Raw genomic sequence first — 18,657 nt, forward strand, 5'->3', positions numbered from 1 at the left:
TAAATGGCCTACCCCTTATTCTCAAACTGTGGCCCCTTGTTCTGGACTCCCCCAACATTGGGAACATGTTATCTGCCTCTAATGTGTCCAATCCCCTAATTATCTTATATGTTTCAATTGCCTTCCCATAACCTCTGACACTCGTACTAATCATTTTGGGTCGAGACCCTTCTTAAACACAGTTGTACGAGTCACTCTAGGATTAGAAGGTGTGGTGTCCACTTGGGTGAATGTAAGAAAAGTAACCAAGGCAAGGAAGGTAGTTGCAGTATTGTGTAGGAAGGTACTGCAGATGCTGTTTTACACCGAAGATAGACATAAAATGCTGGAGTAACTCCGCGGGTCAGGCAGCATCTCTGGGGAGAAGGATTAGGAATTCCTTTTCTCCAGAGATGCTGCCTGACCCACTGACTTCCTCTGGCAATTTGTGTCTATCAGTTGGTGTATTGTATTGGTCCTAAAATTGGCTTTTCTGTAGGATAGGGTATAAAGAAATATATGAAAGAAGTACATAAGTCCCACCCCAGCTCCAAAGCAAAAACGCAAAATCAACTTCCGTAAGCTGAACTCTGTTTCACCTACCTCGCTCTCATCCTCCCTCTCTGAAATAATGTCCGCCTCTCTTTTCGTTGACCTCCACAGCCCCTCTGACCTCACTGACTACTACAACCGCACTCTCTCCTCCTGCCTCGACCAGCTTGCACCTATAAAAACCAAAACAGTTTCCTTCACCCACTCTGCTCCCTGGTTTACCCCTGAACTCCGCATGATGAAAACTCATGCCCGCCAACTTGAAAGACTCCGCAACAAAACAGGTCTCACAATTCACTCCCAAGCCTACAAAGACCACCTGCAGCACTACAAAGATGCCCTCTCCCGTGCCCACTCCACCTACTACTCTCAAATAATTCACTCTGGCTCCGGAAACCCAAAAACACTCTTCTCTACAATAAACAAACTCCTCAGCCCCCTGGACACCATCTCCCAATCATTCACAGTTGACAAATGCACCACTTTCCTTTCATTCTTCCAAAGCAAAATAGACAACATCTACAGCACCTTAACCACCAACGCACCTGCTCCCCCTCAAACCACCTGCCCCCCCTTATCCTGTCAACCCCTGCCTCAGTTCTCCCCAGTCTCCACCACCGACCTCTCTGACCTCTTCACAGGAATAAAAACTGCCACCTGCTCTCTGGACCCCATCCCCTCCAGCTTTGTCAAGGCCTGCCTTCCTGCTCTCTCTCCACTTATCACTGCAACAATAAACTCCTCCCTGTCCACTGGCATCGTCCCGCCATCCCTCAAAATCGCTGCTGTCACCCCCATTCTGAAAAAACCTGGTCTAAACACTGACACCCCAAACAACTTCAGACCAATCTCCAACCTACCATTTCTGTCCAAAGTTTTGGAACGTGCTGTAGCTTCCCAACTCAAATACCACCTCTCTACAAATAACCTGTATGAAAGTTTCCAATCCGGATTCCGCTCCAACCACTGTACTGAAACTGCGCTCCTCAAAATCACAAACGACCTTCTCCTCTCCTCCGACGCTGGCAACCTCAACATCCTCATCCTACTTGACCTCAGCGCCGCTTTTGACACCATAAATCACTCCATTCTCCTCACCCGACTTGAAACCTCCTTTAACATCACCGGCACAGCCCTATCCTGGTTCAAATCTTACCTCTCTGACAGGCACCAGTTCATCTTCATTAACAACTGTAAATCCCCCACCGCTCCCCTCCCCCAAGGTGTCCCCCAAGGCTTAGTCCTTGGCCCCCTCCTCTTCATCCTCTACCTGTTCCCCCTTGGTCAATTAATCCGCCGTCATGGTCTCAACTTCCACTGCTTCGCCGATGATATCCAGCTCCTCATCTCCACCAAGTCAATCTCCCCCACCACACACTCTACACTGACAAACTGCATCACTGAAATAAAATCTTGGCTTCAATCAAATTTCCTCAAACTCAATTGCAACAAATCTGAAATCATCATCATTGGTCCAAAAACGCTCACCAAATCCACCCAAAACTTCATCCTCAACATTGATGGTCTCCCAGTATCCACCTCCCCTCACATCCGGAATCTTGGAATCATCTTTGATCAAACCCTCTCCTTCGACAAACACATCAAACACATCACAAAGACAGCCTTCTTCCACCTCAAAAACATTGCCCGTCTCCGTCCATCCCTCTCCTCCACAGCTGCAGAAACCCTCATCCACGCCTTCATCACCTCCCGTCTGGATTACTGCAACAGCCTCCTCTATAGCGCACCCTCAAAAATCATCAGTAAACTTCAATACATTCAAAACTCCACTGCCCGTCTACTCACCCACACCCCGATCCGTGACCATATCACCCCCGCCCTTTACAAACTCCACTGGCTCCCCATCCCCCAGAGAATCCAGTACAAAATCCTCCTCATAACCTACAAAGCCCTCCATAACCTGGCCCCATCCTACCTGACCGACCTCCTTCACAGGCACATTCCCACCTGCACCCTCCGCTCTGCTGCTGCCAATCTCCTATCCCCCCCACATCCGGACCAAACTCAGATCCTGGGGGGACAGGGCTTTCTCCATCGCTGCTCCCACCCTATGGAACTCACTACCCCAAACCGTTAGAGACTCCTCCACACTCACCACATTCAAAACATCACTGAAGTCTCACCTGTTCAGTACTGCCTTCAACCACTGAAGGTCACCACACCTTCTGCCTCCTTTCTCTGTTCATTTACTTATTTATCTATTTATTCATTTCCCTATGTTCTCTAAATCCCTGTAAAGCGTCTTTGAGTATATGAAAAGCGCTATATAAATGTAATGCATTATTATTATTATTATTATTATAAATCTTGGCGGCATCTGCAGTTCCTTTCTACACATAAATCATGGGCTACTTTCTTCTTTTGTAGATTGTGTTAATCAAATTGGAAATTGGTAGCAATGAGAGTGTTCATAGCGCATTGGGATTAGTTTCATTGAGCAAGATGTCATCTACTAAAAGATCATCCTGAAGAAGGGTCTCGACCTGAAACGTCACCCATTCCTTCTCTCCTGTGATGCTGCCTCACCTGCTGAGTTACTCCAGCATTTTGTGATACCTTCGATTTGTACCAGCATCTGCAGTTATTTTCTAACTAAAAGAACCGGTCTATTTTGGACTTGATGTGTAAGTGATCCTGGAGGAAAGGATTTGCTCAGAAAAATTATCACTGCATGATAGAGTTTAATGTTTCGCATGAGAGTTAAAAGAAAAAAACTGTCTGAAGCAACTATGTTAAGCAAGGGGATTTGCAAAAGAATGAAGAGAAAGCCAGCTAAATTGTTAGGCAACTAAGTTAATGGGTTAAATGATAGATAAGCAATGGAAAAGACTGAGGTGCTAATTCATAGTCCCCAGCAAAAATATATTCCAGGAGAAAACATTCAAAGGTGTGTGGAGACGCAAGGAACTACAGATGCTGGAATCTTGAGCAAAACACAAAGTGCTGGAGGTACTCAGCGGGTCAGGCAGCATCTACGGAGAACTTGAATTGGTGACATTTTGGGTCGGGACTCTTTAGTCCGAAACGTCACCTATCCATGTTCTCCAGAGATGCTGCCTGACCCGCTGAGTTACTCCAGCACTCTGAAACGTCACCTATCCATGTTCTCCAGAGATGCTGCCTGACCCGCTGAACAGGCATATTTAAGAATAAGGGGTAGGCCATTTAGGACTGAGATGAGGGTTTCACCCAGAGAGTTGTGAATCTGTGGAATTCTCTGCCACAGAGAGCAGTGGAGGCCAATTCACTGGATGTTTTCAAGAGAGAGTTAGATATAGCTCTTAGGGCTGACAGAATCAAGGGATACGGGGAGAAAGCAGGAACGGTGTACTGATTTTGGATGATCAGTCATGATCATATTGAATGGCGGTGCTGTCTTGAAGGGCCGAATGGCCTACTCTGGCACCTATTTTCTATGTTTCTATGATCTGTCGATTTATTCCAGCACTTTGTATCCTCAGATGAATAACCCATCACTAATAGATGTTCAAAAGGATTAATCCACCCTTTTTGGATGTCAGAATCCCTGCTTAAATGTAGAATAGAATAATGATCTTGTATTCAACATTCTGGGCTGCCTTTTTATTGATTTTACTACTGATAGAGTCCTGTAGCGTGGACTCTTTGGCACAACGCCCGTACTAACCAAAATGTCCCATCTGCCTGCGTTTGACCCATACCCCTCCAAACCTGTCCTAACCATGTACCTGTCTAAAGTTTCTTAAATGTTGTGATAGTACCTGCCTCAACTACCTCCTCCGGCAGCTCATTCCATACATCAACCGCCCTTTTGTGTGAAAAAGGTTACCCCTCGGGTTCCTATTAAATTTTCCCCACTCACCTTAAACCTATGCCTTCTGGTTCTCGATTTTAGACAATAGACAATAGGTGCAGGAGTAGGCCATTCAGCCCTTCGAACCAGCACCACCATTCAATGTGATCATGGCTGATCATTCTCAATCAGTACCCCGTTCCTGCCTTCTCCCCATACCCCCTGACTCCGCTATCCTTAAGAGCTCTATCTAGCTCTCTCTTGAATGCATTCAGAGAATTGGCCTCCACTGCCTTCTGAGGCAGAGAATCCCACAGATTTGCAACTCTCTGACTGAAAAGTTTTTCCTCATCTCTGTTCTAAATGGCCTACCCCTTATTCTTAAACTGTGGCCCCTGGTTCTGGACTACCCCCAACATTGGGAACATGTTTCCTGCCTCTAAGGCGTCCAACCCCTTAATAATCTTATGTGTTTCGATTTTCCCCTACTCTGGGCAAGAGAAACTGTGCGTCTACCTGATCTATTCCTCTCATTGTTTTGTACACCTCTATAAGATCACCTGTGATCCTCCTCCGCTCCAAAGAATAGAGACCCAGCCTGCTTATTCTCTCCCCATAGCTCAGACTCTCGAGTCCCGGCAACATCCTTATAAATCTTCACTGCACCCTTACCATCTGGTATTATTCTATTGTTGTTTTTATTTCCCTTTACAGTGGATCAGGCAGATCCATTTGCCCATGTGGCAGCCCTTCACTTTGACCAGATGCTCCAAAGGTTTGGTTCTCCGATTATTATCCTGAATCTGGTTAAGGTGAGTTTCCTATTGAACAATTTCATTTTATCACGCAAGATCCTCCAGGTTTGACAGGGGTTGATGCAGGGGTGTTTCCCCTGGGGTAACAATGCAAGGGTTAGAGCATTCAGGACTTGGCAAATTTTTTTTTAACTAAATGTGATGCTTGTGCTGGGCTGCCTGAGATGCAGAGTTGGAACAGGGACGCGAAATCGTGGACTGATGTGTTGCAAGTGGTATTCACTTGTTTAAATACAACTGCTCACGATATTTATTAGGATACATCGTTCTCCCCTCAATACTTCACAAACTACTTTATCTACGAGAGCTAGATGGAGCTCTTAAGGATAGCAGAGTCCGGGGGTATGGGGAGAAGGCAGGAACGGGGTATTTGACTTCCACACATAAATTTCACTCTTCTTTATGATGTTGACCTTAAAATGTACCAATTTCTCCATAATCCTGATGTACTATTCAAACCTGAAGTGAGCATCAAACCTTTTAGTAATAAATACTAATTATCGTTGTGCCATTTAGTGTAGTGTGCCGTCAAGAATTTAAGAGAGCCATCATTGCATCGTCTGCTGAGTTGAGGACTACTTAATCAAGATTGCTACACCATTTAATGGGTAGCTTAGTATAATTTCTTTTCTGTTTCACGGAAGAACTGGGATCCAAAATATGAATCTCACTGAGCTGTCCCTTACCATTTCAATTTTTTTTTTCTATATTCTATTTTTCAGAAACGTGAAAAGAGAAAGCATGAAAGGATATTGAGTGAAGCTCTGTTTTCTGCAGTTACCTATCTGAACCAGTTTCTGCCACCTGAGTATGGCATTCACTATATTGCCTGGGATATGGCCAAATATACCAAAAGGTAAAGTGTTTATTTTTAATCTAACCGGATATCAAATATGAATTTATCTGTGCTTGAAGCTCTGAACCATTTCCACTTCAACACCATTGATGCTGAATGGGCCATGAACTCCACCATGCTTCCTGAAGGCGATAAACTTGTTCCTTTGTCTTGCTGACATTGAGGGAGAGGTCATTGTCCTGACACCATGTTACTAAGTTCTCTTATCTCCTTCCTTTAGTATAGTTCAGAGATACAGCATGCAAACAGGCCCTTCGCCCAACGAGTCCAAGCCGACCAGCGATCACCTGTACACTAGTTTTATCCAACACACTGGAGGCAATTTACAGAAGCCAATTAACCTGCATGTCCTTGGGATGTGGGAGGAAACCGGAGCACTCGGAGAAAACCCACATGGTCGCAGGGAGAACGTAGAAACTCCGTACAGACAGCACCTGTAGTCAGAATCGAAACCAAGTCTCTGGCGCTGTACGACATTCGCTACGCCACTCTGCCGTCCTGTCCTATAATCCATTTCTTGATCTAGCACACCACAGTGGTGACATCTGCAAACTTGTAGATGATGATGAATAAGTTTATTGGCCAAGTATGCATATACAAGGAATGTGCCTTGGTGCTCCGCTCACAAATGACAACACAAACATGCAGTTAACAATTAAGAATAAAGCATAAACACATCAAAACAATAAGGATACAACATTGTGGTCTAAACATGTGGGTGAAAATAAACCAGAGCAAAAAAGAGTCTACAGACTTTGGTTATTGAGTAGAACTACCACTCGTGGGAAAAAAGCTGTTTTTATGTCTGGCTGGGGTGGCTTTGACAGTCCGGAGTCGCCTTCCAGAGGGAAGTACTTCGAAGAGTTTGTGACCAGAGTGAGAGGGGTCAGAGATGATCTTGCCCGCTCGCTTCCTGGCCCTTGCAGTGTACAGTTCGTCAATGGGGGGAAGGTTGCAGCCAACAACCTTCTCAGCTGTGCGAACGATCCGTTGCAGCCTCTGGATGTCGTGCTTGGTGGCTGAGCCAAACCAGACCATGATGGAGAAGGTGAGGACGGACTCAATGATAGCAGTATAGAATTGCTATTGAGGGTGTGCAGCGTAGGTTTACTAGGTTAATTCCCGGAATGGCGGGACTGTCATATGTTGAAAGACTGGAGCGACTAGGCTTGTATAAACTGGAATTTAGAAGGATGAGAGGAGATCTTATCGAAACGTATAAGATTATTAAGGGGTTGGACACATTAGAGGCAGGAAACATGTTCCCAATGTTGGGGGAGTCCAGAACAAGGGGCCACAGTTTAAGAATAAGGGGTAGGCCATTTAGAACTGAGATGAGGAAAAACTTTTTCAGTCAGAGAGTTGTGAATCTGTGGAATTCTCTGCCTCAGAAGGCAGTGGAGGCCAATTCTCTGAATGCATTCAAGAGAGAGCTAGATAGAGCTCTTAAGGATAGCAGAGACAGGGGGTATGGGGAGAAGGCAGGAACGGGGTACTGATTGAGAATGATCAGCCATGATCACATTGAATGGCGGTGCTGGCTCGAAGGGCCGAATGGCCTCCTCCTGCGTCTATTGTCTATTGGACCATCATTGTCTGTGGCAGATTGTTGTATCCAAATTTGGCGCCACTGTCATGAGTGTTAAGTAGGGGTTTGAGAATGCAGCTTGCATGAATGATGATGAAAGTTAATGGTGATAACGTGGACAAAGATACGTACTCTGGTGCTAATTCCAGGGCAGTAGGACATGCCCAGCAAGTCAGGCCATGTAATACAGAGAGAAAAAATTAGTCAGTATTGCAGCAGGCTGTCCAATTATCAAAACAGGGGAAGTGTTATCTGAAATTAGAGAATTCATTATAAAGTCCAGAAGGCTGCAATGTGTGCAGACAGCAAGTGAACTGTTGTTCCTGAGCTTGCATTGGGCTTTGTTACAACAATTTAGGAGGACAAAGATAGGGCAGCATCGTAGTTTGATCGAAAATTAGAGTAACTGAAGGAAACCTAGTCAGTCCTGCTGACTTGAAAGCAGGGCCCCTGCAAAGAGAGATTACCCTACCTGCGTTTGGTTTGTACAAAGTCGATGAGACCACGTTTTGAACACCACACGCAGTGTAGTGAAATGCATGAGCTGTAAGTGAATTGCTGCTTCACCTGGAAAGACTGTTTGGGTAGACACAAAATGCTGGAGTAGCTGAGTAACTCAGCGGGACAGGCAGCATCTCTGGAGAGAAGGAATGGGTGACGTTTCGGATCCTAAGAAGAGGTCCAAAGAAGGATTTTGACCCTAAACGTCACCCATTTCTTCTATCTAGAGATGCTGCCTCTCCCGCTGAGTTACTCCAGCATTTTGTCTATCTTCGGTGTATAACTAGCATCTGCAGTTCCTTCCTGCACAAGACTGCTTGGGTACCTGGACAATGGGAAGGGAAGAGAAGAAATATTTTAAGGGGGATTAATAGGGTGGATTCCGAATGGGGTTTTCCTCTAAAGGTGGCTTCTACCAGGGATCATAGTTTTCAAAATGTTTTGCCCTTTTCGGACAAAGATGCACATGGATTTTTTGGAAGGGCACTTCTCCTTGGAATTTTCTACTCGAGAGAGTTGTGGAAGCTGTGGACCTTCATTGAATGTAGTCAAGGCAGAGACAAACAGACACTTATACTGTAAGGGTATCACAAAGTGCTGGAGTGACTCAGCAGGTCAGGCAGCATCTAGAAGAGAGGGAATGGGTGACGTTTCGGGTCGAGATCCTTCTTCAGACTCAGTGACCCGAAACGTCACCCATTCCCTCTCTCCCAGATGCTGCCTGACCTGCTGAGTTACTTCAGCATTTTGTGATAACTTCGATTTGTACCAGCATCTGCAGTTATTTTCCTACACAACTTATACTGTAAGGGGGTCAGAAGGCATTGGGAAAGAGCAAGAAAGTAGTGCTGAGACCAGTCATGATCTTGGAGCATAGAACAGTACAGCACAAGAACAGACCCTTCGGCCCACAATGTCTGTGCCAAACATAATATAACCATATAACAACTACAGCACGGAAACAGGCCCGTTCGGCCCTACCAGTCCACGCCGACCACTCTCTCTGACCTAGTCTCATCTACCTGCTCTCAGACCATAACCCTCCAATCCCCTCTCATCCATATACCTATCCAATTTACTCTTAAATAATAAAATCGAGCCTGCCTCCACCACTTCCACCGGAAGCCCATTCCATACAGCCACCACCCTCTGAGTAAAGAAGTTACCCCTCATGTTACCCCTAAACTTTTGTCCCTCAATTCTGAAGTTATGTCCCCTTGTTGGAATCTTCCCCACTCTCAAGGGGAAAAGCCTACCCACGTCAACTCTGTCCGTCCCTCTTAAAATTTTTAAAACCTCTATCAAGTCCCCCCTCAACCTTCTACGCTCCAAAGAATAAAGACCCAACCTGTTCAACCTCTCTCTGTAGGTTAAGTGCTGAAACCCAGGCAACATTCTAGTAAATCTCCTCTGTACCCTCTCCATTTTGTCGACATCCTTCCTATAATTTGGCGACCAGAACTGCACACCATACTCCAGATTCGGCCTCACCAATGCCCTGTACAATTTTAACATTACATCCCAACTTCTATATTCGATGCTCTGATTTATAAAGGCAAGCATACCAAACGCCTTCTTCACCACCCTATCCACCTGAGATTCCACCTTCAGGGAACAATGCACAGTTATTCCCAGATCCCTCTGTTCCACTGCATTCCTCAATTCCCTACCATTTACCCTGTACGTCCTATTTTGATTTGTCCTACCAAAATGCAGCACCTCACACTTATCAGCATTAAACTCCATCTGCCATCTTTCAGCCCACCCTTCCAAAAGGCCCAAGTCTCTCTGTAGACTTTGAAACTCTACTTCATTATTAACTACACCACCTATCTTAGTATCATCTGCATATTTACTAATCCAATTTGCCACACCATCATCCAGATCATTAATGTAAATGACAAACAACAGTGGACCCAACACAGATCCTTGGGGTACTCCACTAGACACTGGCCTCCAACCTGACATACAATTGTCAACCATTACCCTCTGGTATCTCCCATTCAGCCATTGTTGAATCCATCTTGCAACCTCACTATTAATACCCAATGATTTAACCTTCTTAATCAACCTTCCATGTGGAACCTTGTCAAATGCCTCACTGAAGTCCATATAGACAACATCCACATAATGCCAAGAGCATCCCTGTTCTGCCTGCACACAATCCATTTCCTGCATGTTCAATCATAGGAACAGAATTGGGCCACTCGGTCTACCCCGCCATTTAATCATGGCTGATCTATCTTTCCCTCACAATCCCATTCTCCTGCCTTCTCCCCATAACCGTTGACACCCGTACAAATTAAGAATCTATCAATCTCTGCCTTAAAAATATCCATTAACATGGCATTCACAGCCTTCAGTTACAATGAATTCCACATATTCACCACCCTCTGACTAAAGAAATTCCTCCTCATCTTCTTAAAGGTGCATATCCATATGCCTACCCAAAAGCCTCTTAGAACCACCACCAACCCCAGCAGTGGGTTCCAGGGACTTGTCACCCTGTGTGTGTTTATATTTGAAAAAGTTACCACGCACATCTCCTTTACACTTTGCCCACCTCACCTTACTTACTTATGCCCTCTAATATTTGATTTTTCCATCCTGGGGAGAAGACATTTCTGACTGTCTACCCTATCTATGCCTCTCATATTGACTGGCAGAATAGGTTCAAAGGACATACCCACCTATTGCTTATATTTCCTGCATTCTATTTAATAGACAATAGGTGCAGGAGTAGGCCATTCAGCCCTTCGAGCCAGCACCGCCATTCAATGTGATCATGGCTGATCATTCTCAATCTCATTTGGCAAAGAAGCTCTTTTATCCATAATCGCTTTCATGGTGTATTTCACTAGGTTTCAAAAACAGAAAAATATTTCAATCCCCACTGTGCATTAGCTTTTTATTACAGTATCACAATGCAATAGACCAAATTAACCAACAGGAGAAATCGCAGTTGATCAACAAGTAGTATAAGAAAATAACTGCAGATGCTGGTACAAATCGAAGGTATTTATTCACAAAGTGCTGGAGTAACTCAGCAGGTCGGGCAGCATCTCGGGAGAGAAGGAATGGGTGACGTTTCGGGTCGAGACCCTTCCAACATACCTGTACGTCGGATTAAAAAGCAGAATGATAAATAGACAAGACCAGTCGGGGGCGGCACGGTGGCGCAGCAGTAGAGTTGCTGCCTTACAGCGCTTTCAGCACCAGAGATCCGGGTTCGATCCCGACTACGGGTACTGTCTGTACGGAGTTTGTACGTTCTCCCTGTGAACGTGTGGGTTTTCTCCCGAGATTTTCGGTTTCCTCCCACACTCCAAAGACGTACAGGTTTGTAGGTTAATTGGCTTTCTATAAACCTAGCGTGTGTGGGATAGTGTTAATGTTGCGGGGATCGCTGATCGGCGCGGACTCGGTGGGCCGTAGTAGGGCCTGTTCCCGCTCTGTATCTCTAAACTAAGCTATACTAAAACTAATGCTTTGTTTTCCCAGCTCTAACAAATTAATCTCGTACAATTATGATGTAAACCAAACTTCTGAAGCTTAAGATCCTCACACAGTCCTGTGCAAGTAGCCAGTAATGTTTTTTGTACTTCAAACCTTTGGAAGATCTAACAATTAACCTTTATTATGATGCATTATTTGGTTGGAATTTACAGTACCTGATATTTCTTGTGGTTGTACATCAGATGATAGGAAACGACCCATTGCAGTCCTAATGCATAACGTTGCTAGAGTCTAAATCTACGGATCACAGTTTCAAAATAAGGAATGGGTAATTTAGGACTGAAATGAGGATAAATTCCTTCAGACGGAGGTAAATCTTTGTAATTCTCTTGCCCTAGTGTGCTGCAGAAGCTCAGATATTGATTGCATTCATAAGAGAGACCAATATACTTCTCCATTGTTAAATGAATCAAGGAATATTGGCAATGGTGCCGGCAAATGCTGTTTGGAAAGGCCAGACAAAATCTTGTTGAATAGTAATGCAGGCTTGAGGAGTCCTATAGAAACATAGAAAATAGGTGCAGGAGGAGGCCATTTGGCCCTTCTAGACAGCACCGCCATTCATTGCGATCATGGCTGATCATCCACAATTAGTAACCCGTGCCTGCCTTCTCCCCATATCCCCTAATTTCATTAGCCCCTAGAGCTCTATCTAACTCTCTTTTAAATTCTTCCAGTGAATTGGCCTCCACTGCTCCCTGGTTCTGGACTCCCCCAACATTGGGAACATTTTTCCTGCTTCTAGCTTGTCCAGTCCTTTTATAATTTTATTCGTCTCTATAAGATCCCCTCTCATCCCTCCAAACTCCAGCGAACACAAGCCCAGTCTTTCCAATCTCCCCTCACATGACAGTCCCGCCATCCCGGAGATTAACCTCATGAACCTACGCTGCACTGCCTCAATAGCAAGGATATCCTTCCTCAAATCTACTCCTATTCATGCGATTTTAGTTTTTGTAGAGTTGCTGCCTTACAGTGCTTGCAGCTTTGGAGACCCGGGTTCAATCCTGACTACGGGCGCTGTCTGTACGGAGTTTGTACGTTCTCCACATGACCACGTAGGTTTTCCACGAGATCTTCGTTTTTCTCTCACACTCCAAAGACGTACAGGTATGTTGGTTAATTGATTTGGTGTATGTATAAATTGTCCCTAGTGTGTGTAGGATAGCGTTAGTGTGCGGGGATCGCTGGTCGGTGCGGACTCGGTGGGCCGAAGGGCCTGTTTCCGCGCTGTATCTCTAAACTAAACCAAACAAAACCCAACGTGAAAGTAGAAAACGTACAGTTAATAATTTGTGATACCTTTGCTCTTGCATGTTTGGAGCATTTAGTTTTATTTAGAGATACTGCGTGGAAACAGGCCCTCCGAGTCCGCGCCGACCAGCGATCCCCGCACACTAACGCTATCCTACACGCACTTTGAACAATTTACAATTATGCCAAGCCAATTAGCCTTAAACCTATACGTCTTTGGAATGTGGGAGAGAACCAGAGATCCCCGAGAAAACCCACGCAGGTCACAGGGAGAACGTACAAACTCTGTACACACAACCACCTGTAGTCAGGATGGAAGCTGAGTCTCTGGCGCTGCAAGGCAGCAACTCTACCGCTGTGCCACAGTGCCGCCCTGCCCCATTTTGATCACACCATTTCCGCCCCTCTCTCCTCCAATCCCCCCCTTCCCCCATGGTCCGTTATAATGAGGGTTTACTGTATTTGTGAGAGAGGATTACAATCTGCAGCTTAGAGCAAGATTCCCAGCAATAATTATGCAGTAGCCTGCCTTTCAAATGCTCACGCACTTCATGCAACAAAATAGAACCATTTTATTTATTTTTGTTGCAAGAGTAGTTAACAAATACCAGAGATTCTGACAGATTGCGGATTATATTGGAGAATGCTACAAAACTGCATCCAGTGGATGAACAAGGAATTTACAAGGAATTTAGGACACATGGTAGCGCAGCAGTAGAGTTGCTGCCTTAAAGCGCCAGTGACCCAGGTTCGATCCCGACCTCTGATACTGTCTGTACAGAGTTTGTACGTTCTCCCCATGACCACGTGGGTTTCTTCCGGGTGTTCCGGTTTCCTCCCATATCCCAAAGACGTGCAGATTAGTAGGTTAAATGGCTTCTATAAATTGCCTTAGTGTGTAGGATGGAACTAGTGTAGACGGGTGATCGTTCGTTGGTTTGGACTTGATCAGTTTGGTTTAGTTTATTGTCACGTGTACCGAGCTTTTGTTGCGTGCCAAGCAGTTGCGTGCTAACTCGATGGGCCGAAGGGCCTGTTTCCATGCTGTAACTCAAAAGAATATGCCAGATCATCCTTTTGGTTGCAGAAAGACAACAAATTCTAACCATCTTTCAAAATGCAGATTATTGTAAAAATGAATATTCCTGAATGAATGTACATTTACATTTTTTTCTGGCATATAATAAATCTGCTAACAGAAATGTAAAGGGTAATTTTTTCATTCTTTTTAGTAAACTGTGCAATGTCTTGGATCGGCTGAATTTAATTGCGGAAGATGTTGTAAAAAAGACCGGCTTCTTTGTGAATCATCCCGATTTTTACTCTAACCCCTTACGACCACATGACAGGTAAGACTGATTACAAAGTGATTTTGAGCTTGCAGACTACTAGTTAGATATGCGTATGTAAGTTAAATAGGACCAGAGACATAAAGTAAGAGTTATGTAGGAAAATAACTGCAGATGCTGGTACAAAATCAAAGGTATCACAAAATGCTGGCGTAACTCAGCGGGTCAGGCAGCATCTTGGAGAGAAGGAATGGGTGATGTTTCGGGCTGAGACCCTTCTGCAGACTGATGTCGGGGGTGGGACAAAGAAAGGATATAGGTGGAGACAGGAAGATAGAGGGAGATCTGGGAAGGGGGAGGGGAAGAGAGGAACTATCTAAAGTTGGAGAAGTCAATGTTCATACCGCTGGGCTGTAAGCTGCCCAAGTGAAATATGAGGTGCTGTTCCTCCAATTTCCAGTGGGCCTCACTATGGCACTGGAGGAGGCCCATGACAGAAAGGTCACATGGGGTCACGCGCATAGGAAAAGATTCCAGAACGCCCGGCACTTTTCCTGATTTTGTGTGTTTATGTTGAAAGAGGAGGTATTAAAAAGAGAAGCCAGATTTTAAAAAGTGTCCTTTTTTTTAAGACGAGGGAACTCGTGAATCAGTGGGAGATAGGAAATGAATTCCAGAACAGCCTAAGGATTAAAATTCCCTCATTCCTGAAACCATTTATGTGACAAGGCTGGAGAAGTGGAGCTTGTTCACCTTGGAACAGAGGAGATTGTGAGAGAGGGGAATATCTTACATCACGAAGTGCACGACATCCGGAGGCTGCAGCGCATCGTTCGCACAGCTGAGAAGGTTGTTGGCTGCAACCTTCCCCCCATCGACAAACTGTACACTGCAAGGGCCAGGAGGTGAGCGGGCAAGATCATCTCTGACCCCTCTCACCCTGGCCACAAACTCTTTGAAGCACTTCCCTCTGGAAGGCGACTCAGGACTGTCAAAGCAGCCACAGCCAGACATAAAAACAGCTTTATTCCATGAACGGTAGCTCTACTCAACAACCAAAAGTCTGTAGCCTCCTTTTACTCTGGTATTTTATTTCATTCACATTTTTAAACTATAATGTTTTAATCTTAATGTTTTATGTTTTATTCTTAATTGTTTACTTTGTGTCGTGTTGTTACTTGCGAGCGGGGCACCAAGGCACATTCCTTGTATGTGTACACACTTGGCCAATATATTTTATTCAATTCAATTCAGACCGAATCAATTTAAACAAATGCTCCTATTATTGGTGGAATGGTCAAAGAACGATGGTGAATGCCAAAGAAGCCAAGTGATATGACGAGAAAGTTTATTCACAGATCAAATAGTCGACCCGAACATCACCCGTTCCTTCTCTCCAGAGATGCTGCCTATCCTGAGTTATTCCAGCTTTTTGTGTCTATCTTCAAATAGTAACGGTCACGATTGCACTGGCAAGGGTAGGGATTGAGCAGATTAAGATGGGGTATTAAAAGGCAACTGGATAAATGCGAGGAAGGGGGAAGAACGTTGAACTGCTGGGAGAGGACCAAGGAATGGGACCATCCGAATTGCCTTTGGCAGACCTGATGGGCCAAAAGGCCTCTTATTATGTTGTAACTATGATTCTAAACCATTCTAATCAAAGAAACCTGGAACTTTATTACAAAAAGAAACTGGGGCAACTGAGAATCCAAACAAAACCAGGAGAAATGTCCTCAATGATTGCTCAAGAATCCTCAAGGGTGTCACAGTGGAGAAGCAGTGCCTCACAGCGCCAACGACCCGGGTTCAATCCTGACTGTGGGTGCTGTTTGTACGGAGTTTGTACATTCTCCCTGTGACCACGTGGGTGCTGCGGTTTCCTCCCACATTCTAAAGATGCACATGTTTGTTGGTTAATTGGCTTTGGTAAAAATTGTAAATTGTCCCCAGTGCGTGAGATAGTGCTAGTGTGCGGGGAGATCGCGAGTCAGTACGGACTCGGTGAGCCGAGGGGCAGGTTTCCACGCTATATCTCTAAAGTCCAAAGTAAAAGTCCAAAGATCATGGCTTGTCTTGTTCACCAATTCTGTTACCCTTTATTTTCTGCTCATTTTATTGGGAGAAGGCAGGAGAATGGGTTTTAGAGGGAAAGATAGATCTGCCGTGATTGAATGGCGGAATGGACACGATGTGCTGAATGGCCTAATTCTGTTCCTATCACATGAACTTATGTTCCCAATTTTGTCTCATCTCCAATGCATGAGCTTTCTATCACCTAGGTCCTGAATTCTGAGCTCAAACTTTATCAATGACAATAATCTCCTGAAACTCCAACCCTTCTGACCATATTACCAGTTTTCTGTTGCTAAGTGCCGCTAAGTTTCTAAGTGTCTCTATGGGGTTGTTTTCAAAAATCCCTTTAACATTTAAAAGTGCAGAACCAATTGTTGTATTTTCATGCTCACTCCTCCCATTCATTCCATCTTTCCTATGTTATTTTTTTCGCAGATTGAATGAACTGGGCGGATTCATTCATAACACTTGTCGCCTACAGGTAATTACAGGAAGAGGGAAAGTATTAGATGCTGTGCAACATCTATCAGGGTGTCGGGGTTTTGGGCAGAAGGCAGGAGAATGGGGTTGCAAGGGAAAGATAGATAGATCCGCCGTGATTGAATGGCGGAGTGGACCTGATGGGCCGAATGGCATGATTCTGCTCTTAGAATTTATGAACATCACAAAATATAGCCAAGTTGCAAGAGTTATGCATATTTCCAACGCGGAACACCATCTTGTTTGTGGTACTAATTATTTCTACTGCAACGAGTTGCTTTATCCTATTGACTTAAGAAACACTTAGTCGTGTTGGTGATTGAGGAGGATCCTGTAAGATCACAAGTGATAGGAGCAGAATTAGGCCATTCGGTCCATCAGCCATCGCATACAACAAATTATCCTCTAACATTTCCACCACCTCCAACGGGATCCCACCACTGGCCACATCTTCCCATCTCCACCTCTCTGCTTTCCGCAGAGACCGTTCCTTCCGAAACTCACTCGTCCCTTCCCACTCAAACCGCCCCCTCCCCAGGTACTTTCCCGTGCAACCGCAGGAGATGCAACACCTGTCCCTTTACCTCCCCCCTCGACTCCATCCAAGGACCCAAGTTGCAACATATAGAAAGAAGTCAGTTAGACAGGTACGTGATGAGGAAAGGTCTAGAGGGAAAGGGGCAGGTGCAGGCAAGTGGGACTAGCTCAGTTAGACAACTTTGTCTGCATGGACAAGTTGGCCAAAGGGCCGATCTCCATGCTGTGTAGCTTTATATAAAAAATGAGATGTGTTTTTGGGAGGGATAGTCAATTGGATAAATCGCCATATTGAAATGGATGCTGAGGCACAATAGAAGGAATTTATTCACAAAATGCTGGAGTAACTCAGCAGGTCAGGCAGCATCTCAGGAGAGAAGGAATGGGCGACATTTCGGGTTGAGACCCTTCTTCAGACTGAAGAAGGAATTCTTTTGTTTCTTCTGGGTAATTTTTCAATCTCCTTCTCAATATTTTTCCCAGTTAATTTTCTATCATGGAAGTTGGCACATTTGCCACGTTACAACTAACACCCTCTAAATTGGACTTGGCCAGCTTCACTTATTTAAAGTGCGGTGAATGTATCGCATTGTGGTTCAATCAGAGAAAATTTGAAAAAGCAATCATGGTTTTGGCCATCTGGCTGCTGCCCACATTTCCCATGGGATTTAAAGCCTTATGATTCATTCCTTCTTGCATATTGCTTTCCGTAAGTTGTTCTGTATCTTTTGTCATTGCTAGTATTGAATGAACAAATGATTTATGAATTGGACGGTGGCGTGGTGTGTTCTGCTGAACCAGTAGACAAGAGATAATGCAGAACACTCTTTGAGTGTATCCAAAGTTTCTGTGGCGTAAGATTTTATAAATTTCAAGCCATGATATGGGACTCGTCAGTAAGGCTCCATTTTCTGCCTATTTGTAATTGTTTCGTTTAGTTTAGAGGTTGAGCGCGGAAACTGGCCCTTCGGCCCACCGAGCCTGCGCCGACCAGCTGTCCCCGCACCCATGCACTATCCTACACACACTAGGGACAATTTATAATTTTACCAAGCCAATTAACCTACAAACCTATACGTCTTTGGAGTGTGGGAGGAAACCAGAGATCCCGGAGAAAATCCACGCAGGTCAAGGTGGCACAGTGCTAGAGTTGCTGCCTTACGGCGCCAGACCCGGGTTCTATCCTGACCATGGGTGCTGTCTGTACGGAGTTTGTACGTTCTCCCCGTGGCCTGTGTGGGTTTTCTCCGAGATCCTCAGACTGACTTGGTCGCCATCATGTTCAGTATGGACATTGTGAGCCGAAGGACTTGTTCTTGTGCTGAACTGTTCCATATTAACATCATGAGTGAGAATCGCACTGATCCATCTGAATCGTGGTGATTGTCCTCGGGTAGCCCAAGAGCAACAAAGTTTACGGG

At 44.9% G+C, this 18,657-nt stretch overlaps 1 protein-coding gene across 6 annotated transcripts in view; it reads left to right on the forward strand.

Annotated features, from left to right (window-relative positions):
* fig4a (FIG4 phosphoinositide 5-phosphatase a) overlaps positions 1 to 18,657 on the forward strand; it is a 90,232-nt gene that overhangs the window by 30,692 nt on the left and 40,883 nt on the right. For 5 of the 6 annotated variants that reach the window (XM_078399891.1, XM_078399889.1, XM_078399890.1 and 2 more), the window contains 4 exons: positions 5,039 to 5,136; positions 5,862 to 5,995; positions 14,087 to 14,203; positions 16,655 to 16,700. In XM_078399891.1, coding sequence (XP_078256017.1) covers positions 5,039 to 5,136; positions 5,862 to 5,995; positions 14,087 to 14,203; positions 16,655 to 16,700 — 395 coding nt within the window. The remainder of the gene's footprint in view (positions 1 to 5,038; positions 5,137 to 5,861; positions 5,996 to 14,086; positions 14,204 to 16,654; positions 16,701 to 18,657) is intronic. The other variant, XM_078399894.1, reaches the window with a different exon arrangement.

This window comes from Rhinoraja longicauda, chromosome 5 (genome assembly GCF_053455715.1).
Source record: "Rhinoraja longicauda isolate Sanriku21f chromosome 5, sRhiLon1.1, whole genome shotgun sequence".
NCBI classification, from domain to species: Eukaryota; Metazoa; Chordata; class Chondrichthyes; order Rajiformes; family Arhynchobatidae; genus Rhinoraja; species Rhinoraja longicauda.